We start from the raw sequence: 16891 nt of genomic DNA, 5'->3' as shown, positions 1-16891 counted from the left end.
GACTATAGACTAGACTATAGACTAGACTATAGACTAGACTATAGACTAGACTATAGACTAGACTATAGACTAGACTATAGACTAGACTATAGACTAGACTAGACAATGACTTAGACAATATACCTCAAAATTTAATGTGTGGTGAAGTTATATCCATAAAGTAGAACGGTTTAGTTTTGTGCGTAAAAGGGTTAAATGAAATATTAGACTTTTGTTTGTTTTTTTTTTAGTTTTTAAAATTATTAAAATTAATGTGAAACAAATTAATACTTATACTATCTCTGAAATCAATTGAATATATGTTAAATAATATGTATTATCTAATAACAAAGGAAAGGTATTATAATACCATGATATCAATTAATACAATTGACTTAAAAGGCTTATGGAAATATTAGACATATTACAGTTATTGTTGGTAAAGAATTAATGCAATTTAGATAAAGATAAATGCTTGAAGTAGTCACGACATTATGTCTGTTCGATTTCTATATAAAACGTTTGAAATGTAGAAATTAATTATATAGTTTTTAATAACAACATGTTGCGTTTTGTAACTCTATTCGCTTGGGTCAGTTGTGCTTTGGCCGGTACACTACTCGATGAATTGGAAGGCCGCATAGTTAATGGCGTGGACACCACCATTCAGGCTCATCCTTATCAGGTTTCATTACAAACCAATGCGGGTGGCCACTTCTGTGGTGGTTCTATAATCAGTGAAGATATTGTGGTAACTGCGGCTCATTGTATGCAAAAATACAAAGCCAATGAATTTAAAGTACGTTTGGGTTCTACTGAATACAATAAAGGTGGTGAATTGGTGGCTGTTAAAGCTTTCCGCAATCATGAAGGTTATAATCCCAAAACCAAGGAATATGATGTTTCCGTTATTAAACTAGCCACTCCGGTACGTGAATCCTCTAAAATACGTTATGTAAAATTAGCTAGCAAGGCCCCGGCTACCGGTACTACAGCTGTTGTTACCGGTTGGGGTTCTAAATGTTTCCTATTGTGCGTTACGGCTCCCAAGATATTGCAGGAAGTAGAAGTTGATATTGTGGATGAGAAAGCCTGCGCTTCGAAACAATATAAATATGGTGATCAAATCAAGAAAACTATGTTATGTGCTTATGCTTTAAAGAAAGACGCTTGTCAAGGTGATTCTGGTGGCCCTTTGGTGGCTAACAATGAATTGGTTGGTATTGTTTCGTGGGGAAATGGTTGTGGTCGTGCTGGTTATCCCGGTGTTTATTGTGATGTGGCTTCAGTACGCAGCTGGATTGAGAAGACTTCTAAGGAATTGTAATATTCTTAATAACTTAAATTTCTTAATTAATATACGTTTTAGAATTTCCAGTTTATTTTTGAGATAAGACTAGTTGCTTCTTTTACTAAATATAAATATTATACATGTCTTGTCTATAACAATTAGATTATCACAACATTGATTAGAATGATAATAAAAGTAAAACTATATTATATTAATAATCAACCATTATAATACCAATTACTATAAGTACTTTGGGAAATTTGCAAAAAAAAACTTTGGCAAAATACCAATGACGTGTAATTCTTAAGAAATGTAAAGTACTTTGGTTTTTCTGTAATCAAATAGCTAAGAACAATTACAGATAATTAGACAACTTAATCGAGATTTCCACAAATTAATTCTGTAAAACAATTGTGACATACTCCCAGATACTAATGATAGATTTCCACAAAAACCAATTTCCAGATTTTATATTTTTTTATATTTCAATTGATTTCTAAATGATTTTTCTTAAAAAATTGTATAATATATAAATGACTTTGTATTAAAACTAAGGCGCTTGATACTAATTGTGACATTACTCCAAACCAAGCCGATCGGTCCATTCCACTGCAGAATATTTCTTTTTTACTCGTTAATAATATCACAAATCGTTCACACTGTAATAAAAGAATAAATAAAATGGGTTTATTTATTAGGCTGGCTGTAGAGATTAGCACAGGATATTGGCTATAGTCTATAGTTTGGACTATAGCCTCTAGTTCTGACTACTGTCTATAGTCTAGACTAAAGTCTATAGCCCGACTATAGTCTATAGTTCAGATTAAATTCTATATTCCAGAATAAAGACTATAGTCAAGACTATAGCTTGGACTATAGCCTATAGCCAGACTATATTGTACAGAGCAGACTCTATTCAATAGTCGAGACTATTGTATAGTCCAGACTACAGTCTATAGTCCAGACTATAGTCTATAGTCCAGACTATAGTCTATAGTGCAGATTATAGTATATATTTCAGACTGCAGTCTTAAGTGCAGATTAAAATTAATAGTATTTACTATAGTCTAGATTATGGTCCAGGTTATAATCTATAGTCCAGGTTATAGTCTACAGTCCAGGCTATAATCTATAGTCCAGGTTATAGTCTAAAGTCCAGACTATAGTCCAGAATATAGTCTATAATCTAGACTATAGTCCGTAGTTCAGACTATGGTCTATAGTTCATCATATAGTTCATAATGTTCTAGACTATAGTCTATGGTTCAGACTATAGTCTATAGTCCAGAGTATAGCGTATAGTCCAGGCTATAATCTAAAGTCCATAGTATAGCATATAGTCCGGACTATAGTCCACACTATAATCTATAGTCAAAATTGTAGTCTATAGTCAAGTCTACAGTCTATAGTCAAGACTACAGTCTATAGTCAAGACTATAGTCTATAGTCAAGACTATAGTATATAGTCAAGACTATAGTCTATAGTCAAGACTATAGTCTATAGTCCACACAATAGTATATAGTCCAGGCTATAGTCTAAAAAAAGTTAAGACTATGGTCTTTAGTCCATAATATAGTCTATGTGCCAGACTATAGTCTATAGTTCAGGCAGTAGTCTATAGTCCACACTGTAGTATATAGTCCATGCTATAATCTAAAGTCCACACTATAGTGTATAGTCCAGCCTATAATCCACACTATGGTCTATAGTCAAGACTATAGCCTATATTCCACACGATAGTATATAGTCTATGCTATAGTCTATTCTCCAGACTATAATATAAAGTACAGACTATAGTCTATATTTCAGACTATAGCCTTTTGTCCAGATAATCTATATCTATAGTTCTTGTACACTCTTACCTCTCCGTCCATCGCTGTTTTTCTTTCATTAAACATTTGTAGCATCATTATTAATTGTTTAAAACTCTCGTTAATCATGTCGCACATTAGATCCGTTGTATAAAAGTCTATAGAAAAAATCAAATACGAAATACCACCCACTATTAAATACATTTTATCAATTTCATAGTAAAAGATGAACACATAACCAAAATAAGCAACAATAATAAAACTAAAAGTGGAATATAAACGATTTGTTAAGATTTGAAATTGAAAAAGTTTTAGCAATTCCTTCAAAATGCCGCCCAATTCTGCATGTGTTTCTGAAATTGTTTGAATTTCATGGTTCAACAGTTTATCATCTGCTTGGGGCTTTTCTAGTTTCTGATAAATAGTACCTAAATGATAATTAAGATGTTGCAATAGATGACAAATATTCCAAAGCATTACGAAAAAATCAAACATTACTACAACCGTCATATTCATAATTGTGGCATTACAAATGACCAATATCCAGCGCCACCATTTCAAAGTTAATAATGCTAAACGCGATGCAATGCCAAAAGAAATGAAGTGCACGTATAATAAGATGGAGTATTTTATATACAAAATTTGTTTAAAACGTTTATCGATTTCTCTACTGCAATAAAATTTTTCGTAATATTTCCTTTTAAGTTTCCTCAATTGAACCTTTAGTTTAACATCCTTCTCTTCTCTCCACTTCCTGTGAAGTATTGTGTAAAATACCGCTACAATACGCACTATCATACAAAGATGGGTTACAGTTTTTATAAGCGGATGTAAATGTGGTACAGCTTCCAATATTGCCAAGCTCTCATGTCCAAAATAGAATAATACAAATAAACAAACTATATTTGATAATCCCGCTATAATACGTGTTAATATATTTTGACGATATGTATTCGAATTTCCTTTATACAGATATGCAGTTGCTCCAATAATAACGGGGTAATATTCACAACATTTCTTGTAAAATTCTTTTATCAAATCCATTTTAAATTACTTCCTTTCAAACATTTTCTTTCTACAAAGTTTATACTTATAATATCTTTTACGTACTGAGGTGAAATTTTTAATAATTTATAGTTGTTGTATAAAGTCAAAGGATTAAGATTTTACGATAATATTATCGATGACATATTTAAATAGTTCTCTTTAATAAGTTATGTTTTAATTTTAATTAGAAGGGGGTTTACTTACACGAATGTTTAATTTTGTTTGAGTCAAGTAATATTCTACAACACAGACTTGACTATAGTCTTGATTGTAGACTAGATTATAGACTATATTATAGACTAGACTATGGACTAGATTATAGACTAGATTATAGATTAGACTATAGACTAGACTATAGACTAGACTATAGACTAGACTATAGACTATATTATAGACTAGACTATGGACTAGATTATAGACTAGATTATAGACTAGACTATAGACTAGACTATAGACTAGACTACAGACTAGACTATAGACTAGACTATAGACTAGACTATAGACTAGACTATAGACTAGACTATAGACTAGACTATAGACTAGACTATAGACTAGACTATAGACTAGACTATAGACTAGACTATAGACTAGACTATAGACTAGACTATAGACTAGACTATAGACTAGACTATAGACTAGACTATAGACTAGACTATAGACTAGACTTTATCCTGGAATACCTTTATAATATTCTAGTCTTAAACTATACTTTTCTTTCAAAACTAGTTGTTATATTTCTCTGTTAAGGGTTAATTTTGTATAAAATCTAAAATAATTTCTCTTACACAACTTATAACTAATTGGTTAAGCAATTGTCTGTACAAAAAATTTTTCAACTTTTTACAAAGTTATAGAAAAACTTTAGCCAATTAAGTTATTAAACTTTTCATAACTATTAACAGCTAAAACCATATAAATACCTTATCTCAGTAGTTTTCATAACAGTTAAAAGTATTTATTTAAAGTTGGTGACTAAAAAAATCATTTGAAATCAGAAAATGTCTTTAAAATTTCTTTCATCTAATTATCCTTTACATGACTATTATTTTTATGTGCCTAAATTTTGTTTACGGCTAATGGGGTTTTGGTCACAAACCACTAATACTAATTTGCATCGTTTATGGGCTGCTAGTAACTTTATTATACTCTTGATAGGCGTTTTAACTGAAATGCATGCTGGCTTTACATCATTAACCTACGATTTGGAAAAGGGACTGGATACTTTATGTCCAGCAGGTACATCGGCAGTGACTTTATTGAAAATGGTATTGATTTTTTATTACCGCAAGGATATAAATTATGTTTTAAAGAAAATGCATGGCATGTTGTATGATGAAGGAGCTAGTGATCAAATTTTGCGTAAACATCATAAAATTATAAGAAAATTTTCAGTTTTGGCAGCGCGTTTTAATTTTGCTCCCTTTGTAACGGGTTTTATAACCAATACCACCTATATATTAAAGCCCCTGATAATGGCTTGGATATTTTGGTCGAAGGGTAAGGAAATACAATGGACCACACCGTTTAACATGACGTGGGTATAGATTTTTTTATCTTTCATACAAATATAATTATTTATTTTTTTATTCATCCTAAAAGTATGCCCCGCATTCTCTTTCATGCTCCCTTATTTCCTTTGGCCTATATTTTTACCGCCTATACGGGGTTTATAACAATTTTCATATTTTCCGGTTGTGATGCTTTTTATTTTGAGTTTTGTTCTCATATTGCGGGTCTATTACAAATATTACAGTCCGATATTGAGTCTTTATTCAACATGTTTGAGAATAGATTGAAATTGTCGGACAAGGAAAATCAATATGTGGAAAACCGTTTAAAGATTATAATTAGACGTCATAATGAGATTATCGATTTGACTTATTTCTTTCGAAAACGTTATACTATTATAACATTGGCTCATTTCGTATCGGCTGCTTTAGTTATTGGGGCTAGTATTTTTGATTTGATGACGGTAAGTTGGAGAAGTGGTATTTTAAAAATGGAAGAGATTTGTAAATTAATTTTCTTTTACAAATTTTTTAATTTACTTTTTATTAACAAAAAGCATTCTCTTTTTTCTTCATTTTCAGTATACCGGTTTTGGTAGACTTATTTATGTGGCCTATACTGTAGCTGCTTTATGTCAATTAATGGTTTACTGTTATGGCGGCAGTATGGTGGCTGAAAATGTTTGTATTAAAAGCGATTTATTACATAAACTTGTACACAAAAGACTTTTTTAAATTTCCAGAGTGTTGAAATATCGAATGTTATTTTCGGTAGCAATTGGTTTATTTGCAGTCCGAAAGTTCGTCGCATGATACTTTTGATTATGATACGCTCACAAAGAACCTTAACAATGTCGGTGCCATTTTTTTCACCCTCCTTGGCTACATTTGCTTCGGTAAGTCATTGTTTCTTCTAAATTTTTAAAAATATTTTATGATCTTTTAAAAAAATACATAGATTTTTCATTGGAAATCCCGATTTGTTTAGATTTTCGCTGTATTATAAATACTTGTTTTTAACAATGTATTCTTTACAGATTCTACAAACTTCTGGTTCTATTATTGCTTTGGCCTCATCTTTTCAGTAAAAGTTGGTCATCAAATATTAAACAAGTTTTATTTTTAAAGTCACATATTTTGTAATGCACATAATAAAAGTATAGAAAAATTGATCCTAATAAGTCTATAGTCCCAACTATAGCCTATAGTTCCGACTGTAGTCTATAGGCTCGACTGTAGACTAACGTCCCGACTATAGTCTATAGTCTCGACTGTAGTCTACAGTCCCGAGTATAGTCTATAGTCCTATTACCTATAGTCCCGACTATAGTCTCGAATATAGTTTAAAATCCAAACTATATTCTGTAGTCTGGACTATAGTCTGTAGTCCCGACTATAGTCTATAATCCCAACTATAGTCTGTAGTCCCGACTATAGTCTATAGACCCATCTATAGTCTATAGTCCCGAATATAGTGTACAGTCGCGACTATGGTATATAGTCCCGACTATAGTCTATAGTCCCGACTATAGTCTATAGTCCCGACTATAGTCTATAGTCCCGACTATAGTCTATAGTCCCGACTATAGTCTATAGTCCCGACTATAGTCTATAGTCCCGACTATAGTCTATAGTCCCGACTATAGTCCTGACTATAGTATCTTGAAAGCTATAGACCCGTCCATAGTTTGTAGTACCAAATATGGTATACAGAACCTACTAAAGTCTATAGTCTGGGATATATCCCGAATATAGTCTATAGTCCCGACTCTAGTTGTAGTCCCGATTAGAAGATGTGCAAAAAGCATTCACTATACGTAATAAAATTAGTTTTTATAAAAAATCAATTTTCAAATAGTTTCCCAGCAAAAACATTCATTGCGTAGTAAAGGATATTAATGTTAATATTAACTTTAATAGTTTTCTTAATTGAACGAAAATTATTTGTAAACTAATCCGGTAAGTACATTTCTCCAAAAAGTTTAAAAGCCAACGTTTAAACATTATTTTTTTGCTGGTGTTAAATGTATTAAGAATTTTATATTGAGAACAATAAAGAAAAAATCATGTTTTTTATTATTCAATTAAAAATGTCGAACTTTAGATATTCTAATTGAAATATAAAAACTATTGCTAAAATAATTTCAGATGACAATATGAAAAATGATTTTAAATTTAATGTAAACAGTCCACAGATATTAATACTGGGTACAAATACCGAACGTCCCAGAATAACTTGTTCAAGCTGTAAATTAAAGAAAAAATCGTATTAACAAAATGTTTAGAATTTCGAAATGAATAAAACATCCACCTCTTGGTCTTTAACTGTGGCCATTTTTTCCAAAATGATGTTATCAATCTTCTTTGTAGTTTCACATAACCGATCACATATTAAATAATATAAAAGCAAATCGAAAGACATCAGAAAATAAAAAATAGATTCTCCGGCAAAGAAAAAGAATACTTTCGAAAGTTCTAATTCTTTGAAAATGGAAATGATGTTATAACTGAACGTTGAATTTAACACCAATGTACAAACCAATATACAAAATATGGCTGGTCCAAAGGACGCATTCATTTGATCCAATAACACGTAAAGTTTATAGTAAATAGCAGATGGTTCTGTCACTTGTTGATGTTGCAATAGTTTATTAATTTTTGTTAAATAATAATCAATATGATACAAATTCAGACTGTGATGCAGCATTATAAATTGAGGCATAATAATCACATATCTGATTAAAAAGTCCTGGCTTAGCCTACCATATTTTGTGTGTATTAAAAGTGGCACCTCTTTATATAAACTATAGATAATATTGATGTTAACTATGAACATTTTCAATATTAGAATATTTTTTATTTTAGTGTTAACTGTAATATACTGCCATTTATCAAAATATTTCGTCTGCAACTCGAGACACATTTCCGTACAGTTTCTCAAGGCCCGGTTGCCTTTAATATGCCACAATACTAGCGCAATGCACACAAGTATATGTGAAAATTTTTCTCCAAAAGACAAAAACCCTAATAGGGGATTGAACATAGATATATATACTTCATTATGTATGAAATAATATCATATTTGATTTATCACAAGGCCTATGTAAATCAGATTTTGAATATACACAATAACTTTTACAAAAATATGTGATTTAACAGCGCGTCCTTTAAAATCAATATAGAGGGGAGCGCAACCCTCAAATAGACCGTGACAGAAGGTAAAATGTAACAACCAATTAGAACAACTTGACATGTTGACTGAACGTTCGATATAAGTTGATCCTTAAGTTGCTATATGTAGTTCATAGTGTTAAGTGGAAAAATTTTATTTTATTTTTATTAATATTTAAAATTTCATTTATTAAAAAGGTTAAATTATTAACATTTAAGATATTTATCGCTTTACTGAAAATATTTTTAAATTTTAAACAATTGCATTTTTAACGAGTGTAGTATTTAAATTTGGTATATAGTTGGTTAGTAAGTTAGTTAGTAAGTTAGATAGATAGATAGATAGATAGATAGATAGATAGATAGATAGATAGATAGATAGATAGATAGATAGATAGAAATATAGAAAGAAAGAAAGAAAGAAAGATAGATAGATAGATAGATAGATAGATAGATAGATAGATAGATAGATAGATAGATAGATAGATATATAGATAGATAGATCGATAGCTGGATAGATAGATAGATAGATAGATAGATAGATAGATAGATAGATAGATAGATAGATAGATAAATAGATAGATAGATAGATAGATAGAAATATAGAAAGATAGAAAGAAAGAAAGATAGATAGATAGATAGATAGATAGATAGATAGATAGATAGATAGATAGATAGATAGATAGATAGATAGATAGATAGATAGATAGATATATATATAGATAGATATATATATAGATAGAAATATAGAAAGATAGAAAGATAGATAGATAGATAGATAGATAGATAGATAGATATATATATATAGATAGAAAGATAGATAGATAGATAGATAGATAGATGGATATATAGATAGATCGATAGCTGGATAGATAGATAGATAGATAGATAGATAGATAGATAGATAGATAGATAGATAGATAGATAGATAGATAGATAGATAGATAGATAGATAGAAATATGGAAAGATAGAAAGAAAGAAAGAAAGAAAGAAAGAAAGATAGATAGATAGATAGATAGATAGATAGATAGATAGATAGATAGATAGATAGATAGATAGATAGATAGATAGATATATAGATAGAAAGATAGTGGTTAGTTAGTTAGTTGGTTAGTTAGTTAGTTAGTTAGTTAGTTAGTTAGTTAGTAAGTTAGTAAGTTAGTAGTTAGTTAGTTAGTTAGTTAGTTAGTTAGTTAGTAAGTTAGTTAGTTAGTTAGTTAGTTAGTTAGTTAGTTAGTTAGTTAGTTAGTTAGTTAATTAGTTAGTTAGTTAGTTAGTAAGTTAGTAAGTTAGTAAGTTAGTAAGTTAGTAAGTTAGTAAGTTAGTAAGTTAGTAAGTTAGTAAGTTAGTAAGTTAGTAAGTTAGTAAGTTAGTAAGTTAGTAAGTTAGTAAGTTAGTAAGTTAGTAAGTTAGTAAGTTAGTAAGTTAGTAAGTTAGTAAGTTAGTAAGTTAGTAAGTTAGTAAGTTAGTAAGTTAGTAAGTTAGTAAGTTAGTAAGTTAGTAAGTTAGTAAGTTAGTAAGTTAGTAAGTTAGTAAGTTAGTAAGTTAGTAAGTTAGTAAGTTAGTAAGTTAGTAAGTTAGTAAGTTAGTAAGTTAGTAAGTTAGTAAGTTAGTAAGTTAGTAAGTTAGTAAGTTAGTTAGTTAGTAAGTTAGTAAGTTAGTAAGTTAGTAAGTTAGTAAGTTAGTAAGTTAGTAAGTTAGTAAGTTAGTAAGTTAGTTAGTTAGTTAGTTAGATAGTTAGATAGTTAGTTAGTTAGTTAGTTAGTTAGTTAGTTAGTTAGTTAGTTAGTTAGTTAGTTAGTTAGTTAGTTAGTTAGTTAGTTAGTTAGTTAGTTAGTTAGTTAGTTAGTTAGTTAGTTAGGTAGTTAGTTACTTAGTTAGTTCTTTTGGCTCGTTGGTTGGTTGCGTGGTTCGTTGGTAACTTTCTGGTTGGTTGCTTCGTTAATTGGTTTGTTGGTTGGTTCGATGTTTGTTTGGTTCGTTAGTTTAAACTTTCGAAGGTTGGATTTTCGGTTTATTTCATATTTTTTCCGTATTTGGTTCCTTTAATTGGTTTAGTACACAGGCACAAGAAAATATTTCTTACAACTTCCATTTGTTTTTCTCATAAATAACTTTTTTAATCTTTTTAAATGTTAGAATGTACGTACATAAGTATTTTTAGATTATAAACATCTTGAGTAATGAAAAAATTTTAAAATATATATTTTCCCTTACTCCTCAGTACATCCAATGAATCATTGGACTAAATAATGTTGAGCATCGATTTGTATTAAAAGAATCGTATACAATAAGGTCTGAGACAACTGAGTAAAGAATGATTGTAAATTTATGTTAAACATATGGTATATAGAAATTGATACTGGTAATACTGAACAGCTTAAGGACATTTTTTCAAACTGAAATTAAAAAAAAAGTTCATAAATCAAGTTAATAATAAAAAGCTTACTTGATTTAACATACCTCTTGACTATACGATTTCACACTAAACTCCTTTAGAATATACGAGGTTTTCTTGGCCTTAACAGTGACCCATTCACATAGCATAAAGTACAAATACATATGAAGACATAGTAGAAGATATAAACTACTGCCCAATATATTTGTATAGCTATCAATATCCATTCTGCCGGCAGCAATATTGACGACAGTAACATAACCCGCCATCGAATTGGTGAGTAGAAGACATAACTGGATCCATAAATTAACCGGATTAAATATAACATTCAATTGAGCTATTAGTGTGCAGATATGAAAATGTATTAGACTCAATTTAGGATCCAAAATATCATGTATCAACTGATAATTTAACTGACTTAAACTCTCATACATATAGCATAACAGCGAAGCATGATGCAACATGATCAAGTGCTGCATGCAAATAGCACCAGCAACTATATAAATATTAAGAAAATTCCAAAAATCTCCCTTGAAATACAAAGTCCATATTGAAGAAAACATACTAATGACATGATAGAACATTAATAAAGTATTAAAATATAAAAATTTTCTTAATCCTTTATTGCGTGGCACATTTGGAAATCTATCGAAATATGAAATCTGTAACATGCAAACTTTCTCCAACCACTGAACAAGTTGTTTATCCCTTGTCGGTCGTGTAAGAACCACCAACAATACAAATATTAACCTTGAAACTATAGTTAAGGTGTAGGCATATTTAATTATACGATTGTGTTCCCTCAATACTATAACACTTATGTTGGCCACAAATGCCATTGGCAGATGAATGGAAAATACAATATTTTCTAATAAAGCTAAAATTTTAAACTTTTTCTGTATTGTTAAGCGACGATTTTTTAAATCAATATTAAGTGATGTATATCCAAGAAATATTGCATTATACAGAGTAAATTTAATTAACCAATTTTCCCAACGTTTCATGTTGTACAGTTTAATGTAGACTAGTTGCTAATAGGTTAAATGTTATGAATATAATGACTAAAAGAAACTTTGAAATAGATTGACATCTTCAGTTTTAATTCGATAATTAATCATATAAAATTTATTCGAAACACACTGTTAATTTGATTATAATTTTCGATAGACACCCCGTAAACAGTTGGACGGATTATAGTCAAGAGACCAGTTAAAAAGGTGGAATCCAGACTAATCTATTTATAGTCCATATAGTTTACAGTCTTTTGTTCGGATTATAATCTATACTATAATCAGAACTTTTGATTTATCCTCTACACTGTAGGGTATAGTTCAAACTACAGTATATAGTCCAAATTATTGTCAATAATTTAGACTAATATCTTTAGTTGAGACTTTGGTCCATAGTCTATAGTCCGAACTATAGTCGATTGTCAGAATAAGTCTTTAGTACAGACTTAAGTCCAGACTTAAGACAATAGACTTATTGTCCAGATTTAAGTCAAGACTTAAGACAGAAGACTTAAGTCTGCACTGTAGACTTATTCTGGACAATCGACTATAGTTTGGACTATAGACTATGGACCATAGTTTCACGTAGTATACAGGCCAGGGTTTGATCTTCATTATAATCTACTGTTTAGATTATAGTCTATATATAATCTAGAATATATTCTAGAATATAGTCTAGAATATAGTCCAGAATATAGTATATATTTCATATTTTAGTATATAGTCCAGACGTAAACTACAGTCTAGACTTTAGTATAGACTATAGTCTACATTTCAGATTATAGTCATGACTAATGTCCTATGGTCCATAGTCTATAGCCCAAACTATAGATTAGCGTATATAGTCTATAGTGAAGTCTTGATCTACAATCCAGACTTTAGTCTAGACTATAGTCTCAAGTCCAGACTATACTAATGTCTATAGTCCAAGCTATGATCCATAGTCCAAACTATAGTCCAGACTTTATTCTACAGTCCAGACTATAGTCTAGTCAATAGTTTACAGTGGAAACTATAGTCTACACTGTAGTATATAGACTAAGTCTACAGTCCCGACTATAGTCTTTAGTCCAGTCTATAATTAAATGTCTATAAACTATAGACCAGACTATAATCTATAATCCAGACTATAGACTACAGTCCAGAAAGAAGTCTTTAGTAAAGACTATAGCCCAATCCAGCTTATAGTCTATAGTCCAGGCTATAGTCCTGTCTATAGTTCAGTCTATAGTCAATTATACAGTCTATCTATTTATAGTCCACATTATAGTCTTCAGTCCAGACTATAGTCTACAGTCCACACTATAGTCTACAGTCCAGACTATAGTCTACAGTCCAGTCTACAGTCCAGACTATAGTCTACAGTCCAGACTATAGTCTACAGTCCAGACTACAGTCTACAGTCCAGACTACAGTCTACAGTCCAGACTATAGTCTACAGTCCAGAATATAGTCTACAGTCCAGACTATAGTCTACAGTCCAGACTATAGTCTACAGTCCAGACTATAGTCTACAGTCCAGACTATAGTCTGCAGTCCAGACTATAGTCTACAGTCCAGACTATAGTCTACAGTCCAGACTATAGTCTACAGTCCAGACTACAGTCTACAGTCCAGACTATAGTCTACAGTCCACACTATAGTCTACAGTCCAGATTATAGTTTACAGTCCAGACTATAGTCTAGAGTCCAGACTATAGTCTACAGTCCAGACTATAGTCTACAGTTCAGACTATAGTCTACAGTCTAGACTATAGTCTACAGTCCAGACTATAGTCTACAGTCCAGACTATAGTCTACAGTCCAGACTATAGTCTACTGTCCAGACTACAGTCTACAGTCCAGACTATAGTCTACAGTCCAGACTATAGTCTACAGTCCAGACTATAGTCTACAGTCCAGACTATAGTCTACAGTCCAGATTATAGTCTAAAGTTCTGACTAAAGTGTGCACTCCATGTTGTAGTCTAGAATATAGATCATATTGTAGTCTAGACTATAGTCCATAAAGCGGACTGTATTCTATATATAAAGTTCAAACTATGGTTCATGTTCTCGGCTGTCGCATATAGTCCAGACCATATATATATTCTAAGGTTAAGGTTACAATCTATTACAACTATAGTTTAGGATTTATATCAATAACAAATTTTTTGTTTGGAAGTTTATTATTTTCAGATTTTATTTTCTCTCATTCAGAAAATCTGTCTGTCTTAATACAATTACATTTAAATAAGTTCGGGCCATTATGGTGAAAAATGTTCTCAGATCAATATTAAACATGCCAAAAATATTTATCGAAGTTTCATGCAAAAGACAATTGTGGGCCATAAGTTCCATCTGGAAAATCATAAAAATTCATATAATTATATAGATAAATAACAAAATTTATAAACAAACCTTTTGATCGTCCTCATTTTCTGAATTTAAAAAATCTCTTAAAATAACTTTTGTCGTACGGAAAGCACTAACGACTATATTGCAAATGATAAAGTATGCATCCATATGAAAACATAGTAAAATATAAGTACCATCACCCATTAGATAGGCATAGGTAGTCGTGTCCATGTTAGGATTGTAAATGTATAACGTGTAAAAATAACCCATCATTGAATTGGTGACTATTGAACACAATTGTATCCACAGATTAACAGGACTGTAAATAACATTTAGCTCTTGCAACAGTGCAGTTAGATGATAGTATATTAAGGACAATTTTGGATCTTTAATTTTCTGCTCCAATTGATAATTTAATTTGGAAATGCTTTCATAAATATAACACAAAAACAAAGTATGTTGTATCATTATGGAATGTTGCATAACCAATACTAAACAAACTAATAATATATCCAAATAGTTCCACCAACGTCCATTTGCTATATCACGCCAGGCATTAAAAAAGACACTTCCAGCATGTAAGACCATTAGAAAAGTACACAAATAAATCCACTTACGAAGCCTTTTATTATAGTTTAAATTATGAAATCTATCGAAATAGGAACTTTGTATCATTAATATTTTCTTAAGACATAATTTTAAAGCATTATCCCGTTTTCTTCTACTCAAGATGACCTCGAGTATTAAAATCGAACGTGTTAAAATTATTACTAAATTTGCAAATGCAACGATTTGATTTCTTTCATCAAATCGAACATGATAGAAATTTATAAATAAAGCAATAGGCATTAACATCAAAACCACTATATTATCGCTAATGACATAAATTTGCCAAAATTTGGAAGTTTTTAAACATTTTTTCTTAAAATCAATATTTATAGTGGTGTAGCCCACTGATATGGAATAGTAATTGATTATGTTAAGCAGCCAATATTGCCAACGTTTCATGGTAAAGTTCCAATGTCAACTAACTTAAACTAACATAAATAATGTCTATACTTAATAAGTATCAAGTTGTTTAAAAAGTAATTAGTGATGGTATAGATGCTTATCTGCTTAGTTCGATATTAATATGTAAAAACATAATTTTTTTATCGTTACAACCTTAACTAAATGTAAACAATATTTGGGTCATACTATTGCAGTCGTAATAACGAACATACTTTTGAAATATATTTTGATTATTTTGTCAAAATAATTAAGGACTTCTTTAGCCAAAAAACTTGTTTATAATGAAGTCTTCACTATAGTCTGTTGTGTAGTCTATATTCTAGTATATATTCTAGAGTATAGTATAGCCTATAGTCTAGTCAATAGTCTAGTCAATAGTCTAGTCTATAGTGTATAGTCTAGTCTATAGTCTAGTCTGTAGTCTAGTCTGTAGTCTAGTCTATAGTCTAGTCTATAGTCTATAGTCTATAGTCTAGTCTATAGTCTAGTCTAGTCTATAGTCTAGTCTATAGTCTAGTCTATAGTCTAGTCTATAGTCTAGTCTATAGTCTAGTCTATAGTCTAGTCTATAGTCTAGTCTATAGTCTAGTCTATAGTCTAGTCTATAGTCTAGTCTATAGTCTAGTCTATAGTCTAGTCTAGGAAATTGCAACTTTTCCTGTAGAACGTAAATCATAAAAATATTAAAACATAATTATTTTGATTACAATAAAACCACTTTTTATTATGATAAATTCACAAATAAGTGCTGAAGAAAAATCGCGTAAATGGAAAAACTTAAAATTGTGTTTTTATGATATTCTAATAATTCTATAAATAGTTTCTTATGTCATGACTTGAGTGTTCTCTTCGTTGGTAGAATATGCGTCACCATTTTCAATTTTCAAATTAAGTTTTTTATAATCGATCATTTTCAAATAATCCAATTGAATAAGCGTAATTGCAGTAAGCAGAATTTCAGCTATTACCAGTGAAAATGAATTCAGATCTACCACAAACATTCCACAAATATTGATTTTAGGTCTGAGCATTAAACGTCCCAAAATAAATCTTTCAACCTGAAAACAAATTCTCAAACGATTTGCTTGTTCTGTATATTTTTTTATATTAAGTACCCACCTCATTATTTTGACTTCTGGTACTATATTCCAATATAATATTATTGGTTTCTTTCATGGTCTCGCATAGGCGATCACACATAACATAATATAAATACATATCGGTACAAAAAAAGATGAGTGAACAAAAAAACATAGGAAAAGTTGTTATAATCTCCAACATGCCAAATATAATAAAATTTGAATAAAAGCTATACCATAATATGGA

General features: G+C 30.3%; 3 protein-coding genes across 3 annotated transcripts; 2 read left to right on the top strand and 1 right to left on the bottom strand.

Annotated features, from left to right (window-relative positions):
• The first annotated feature begins 541 nt into the window (after nucleotides 1–541).
• LOC111678294 (trypsin-like) lies at nucleotides 542–1419 on the top strand. Its single transcript, XM_023439598.2, has one exon. It carries the CDS (start codon nucleotides 542–544, stop codon nucleotides 1304–1306), a length of 765 nt encoding a protein of 254 aa, XP_023295366.2. The 3' UTR covers nucleotides 1307–1419.
• A 188-nt stretch (nucleotides 1420–1607) lies between these two features.
• On the bottom strand, nucleotides 1608–4126 carry LOC124421031 (putative gustatory receptor 59b). Its single transcript, XM_046955761.1, has 3 exons — nucleotides 3134–4126; nucleotides 1809–1929; nucleotides 1608–1615 (listed from the first exon to the last, which is right to left on the bottom strand). The coding sequence occupies exons 1-3, from the start codon at nucleotides 4124–4126 to the stop codon at nucleotides 1608–1610; spliced, it is 1122 nt and encodes a 373-aa protein (XP_046811717.1).
• A 1001-nt stretch (nucleotides 4127–5127) lies between these two features.
• On the top strand, nucleotides 5128–6725 carry LOC111678313 (odorant receptor 10a). The gene is made up of 5 exons (XM_023439622.2): nucleotides 5128–5663; nucleotides 5729–6101; nucleotides 6220–6318; nucleotides 6381–6533; nucleotides 6675–6725. Exons 1-5 carry the CDS (start codon nucleotides 5128–5130, stop codon nucleotides 6723–6725), a joined length of 1212 nt encoding a protein of 403 aa, XP_023295390.2.
• Nucleotides 6726–16891: the final 10166 nt, after the last annotated feature.

Source organism: Lucilia cuprina, chromosome 6 (assembly GCF_022045245.1).
Source record: "Lucilia cuprina isolate Lc7/37 chromosome 6, ASM2204524v1, whole genome shotgun sequence".
Taxonomy (NCBI): Eukaryota; Metazoa; Arthropoda; class Insecta; order Diptera; family Calliphoridae; genus Lucilia; species Lucilia cuprina.
The sequence above is the reverse complement of the archived record's forward strand: the minus strand, read 5'-3'. Positions and strand labels throughout refer to the sequence as shown.

Excerpts from the sequence above, each read along its gene's own strand:
- LOC111678294 (XM_023439598.2), top strand. The coding sequence starts at position 542 with ATGTTGCGTTTTGTAACTCTATTCGCTTGGGTCAGTTGTGCTTTGGCC.
- LOC124421031 (XM_046955761.1), bottom strand. The coding sequence starts at position 4,126 with ATGGATTTGATAAAAGAATTTTACAAGAAATGTTGTGAATATTACCCC. Across the intron at positions 1,930-3,133 it reads AAACAGCGATGGACGGAGAG|TGTGAACGATTTGTGATATT; the intron begins GTAAGAGTGTAC and ends CTTTTATTACAG.
- LOC111678313 (XM_023439622.2), top strand. The coding sequence starts at position 5,128 with ATGTCTTTAAAATTTCTTTCATCTAATTATCCTTTACATGACTATTAT. Across the intron at positions 6,102-6,219 it reads GTATTTTTGATTTGATGACG|TATACCGGTTTTGGTAGACT; the intron begins GTAAGTTGGAGA and ends CTTCATTTTCAG. Across the intron at positions 6,534-6,674 it reads CCTTGGCTACATTTGCTTCG|ATTCTACAAACTTCTGGTTC; the intron begins GTAAGTCATTGT and ends TATTCTTTACAG.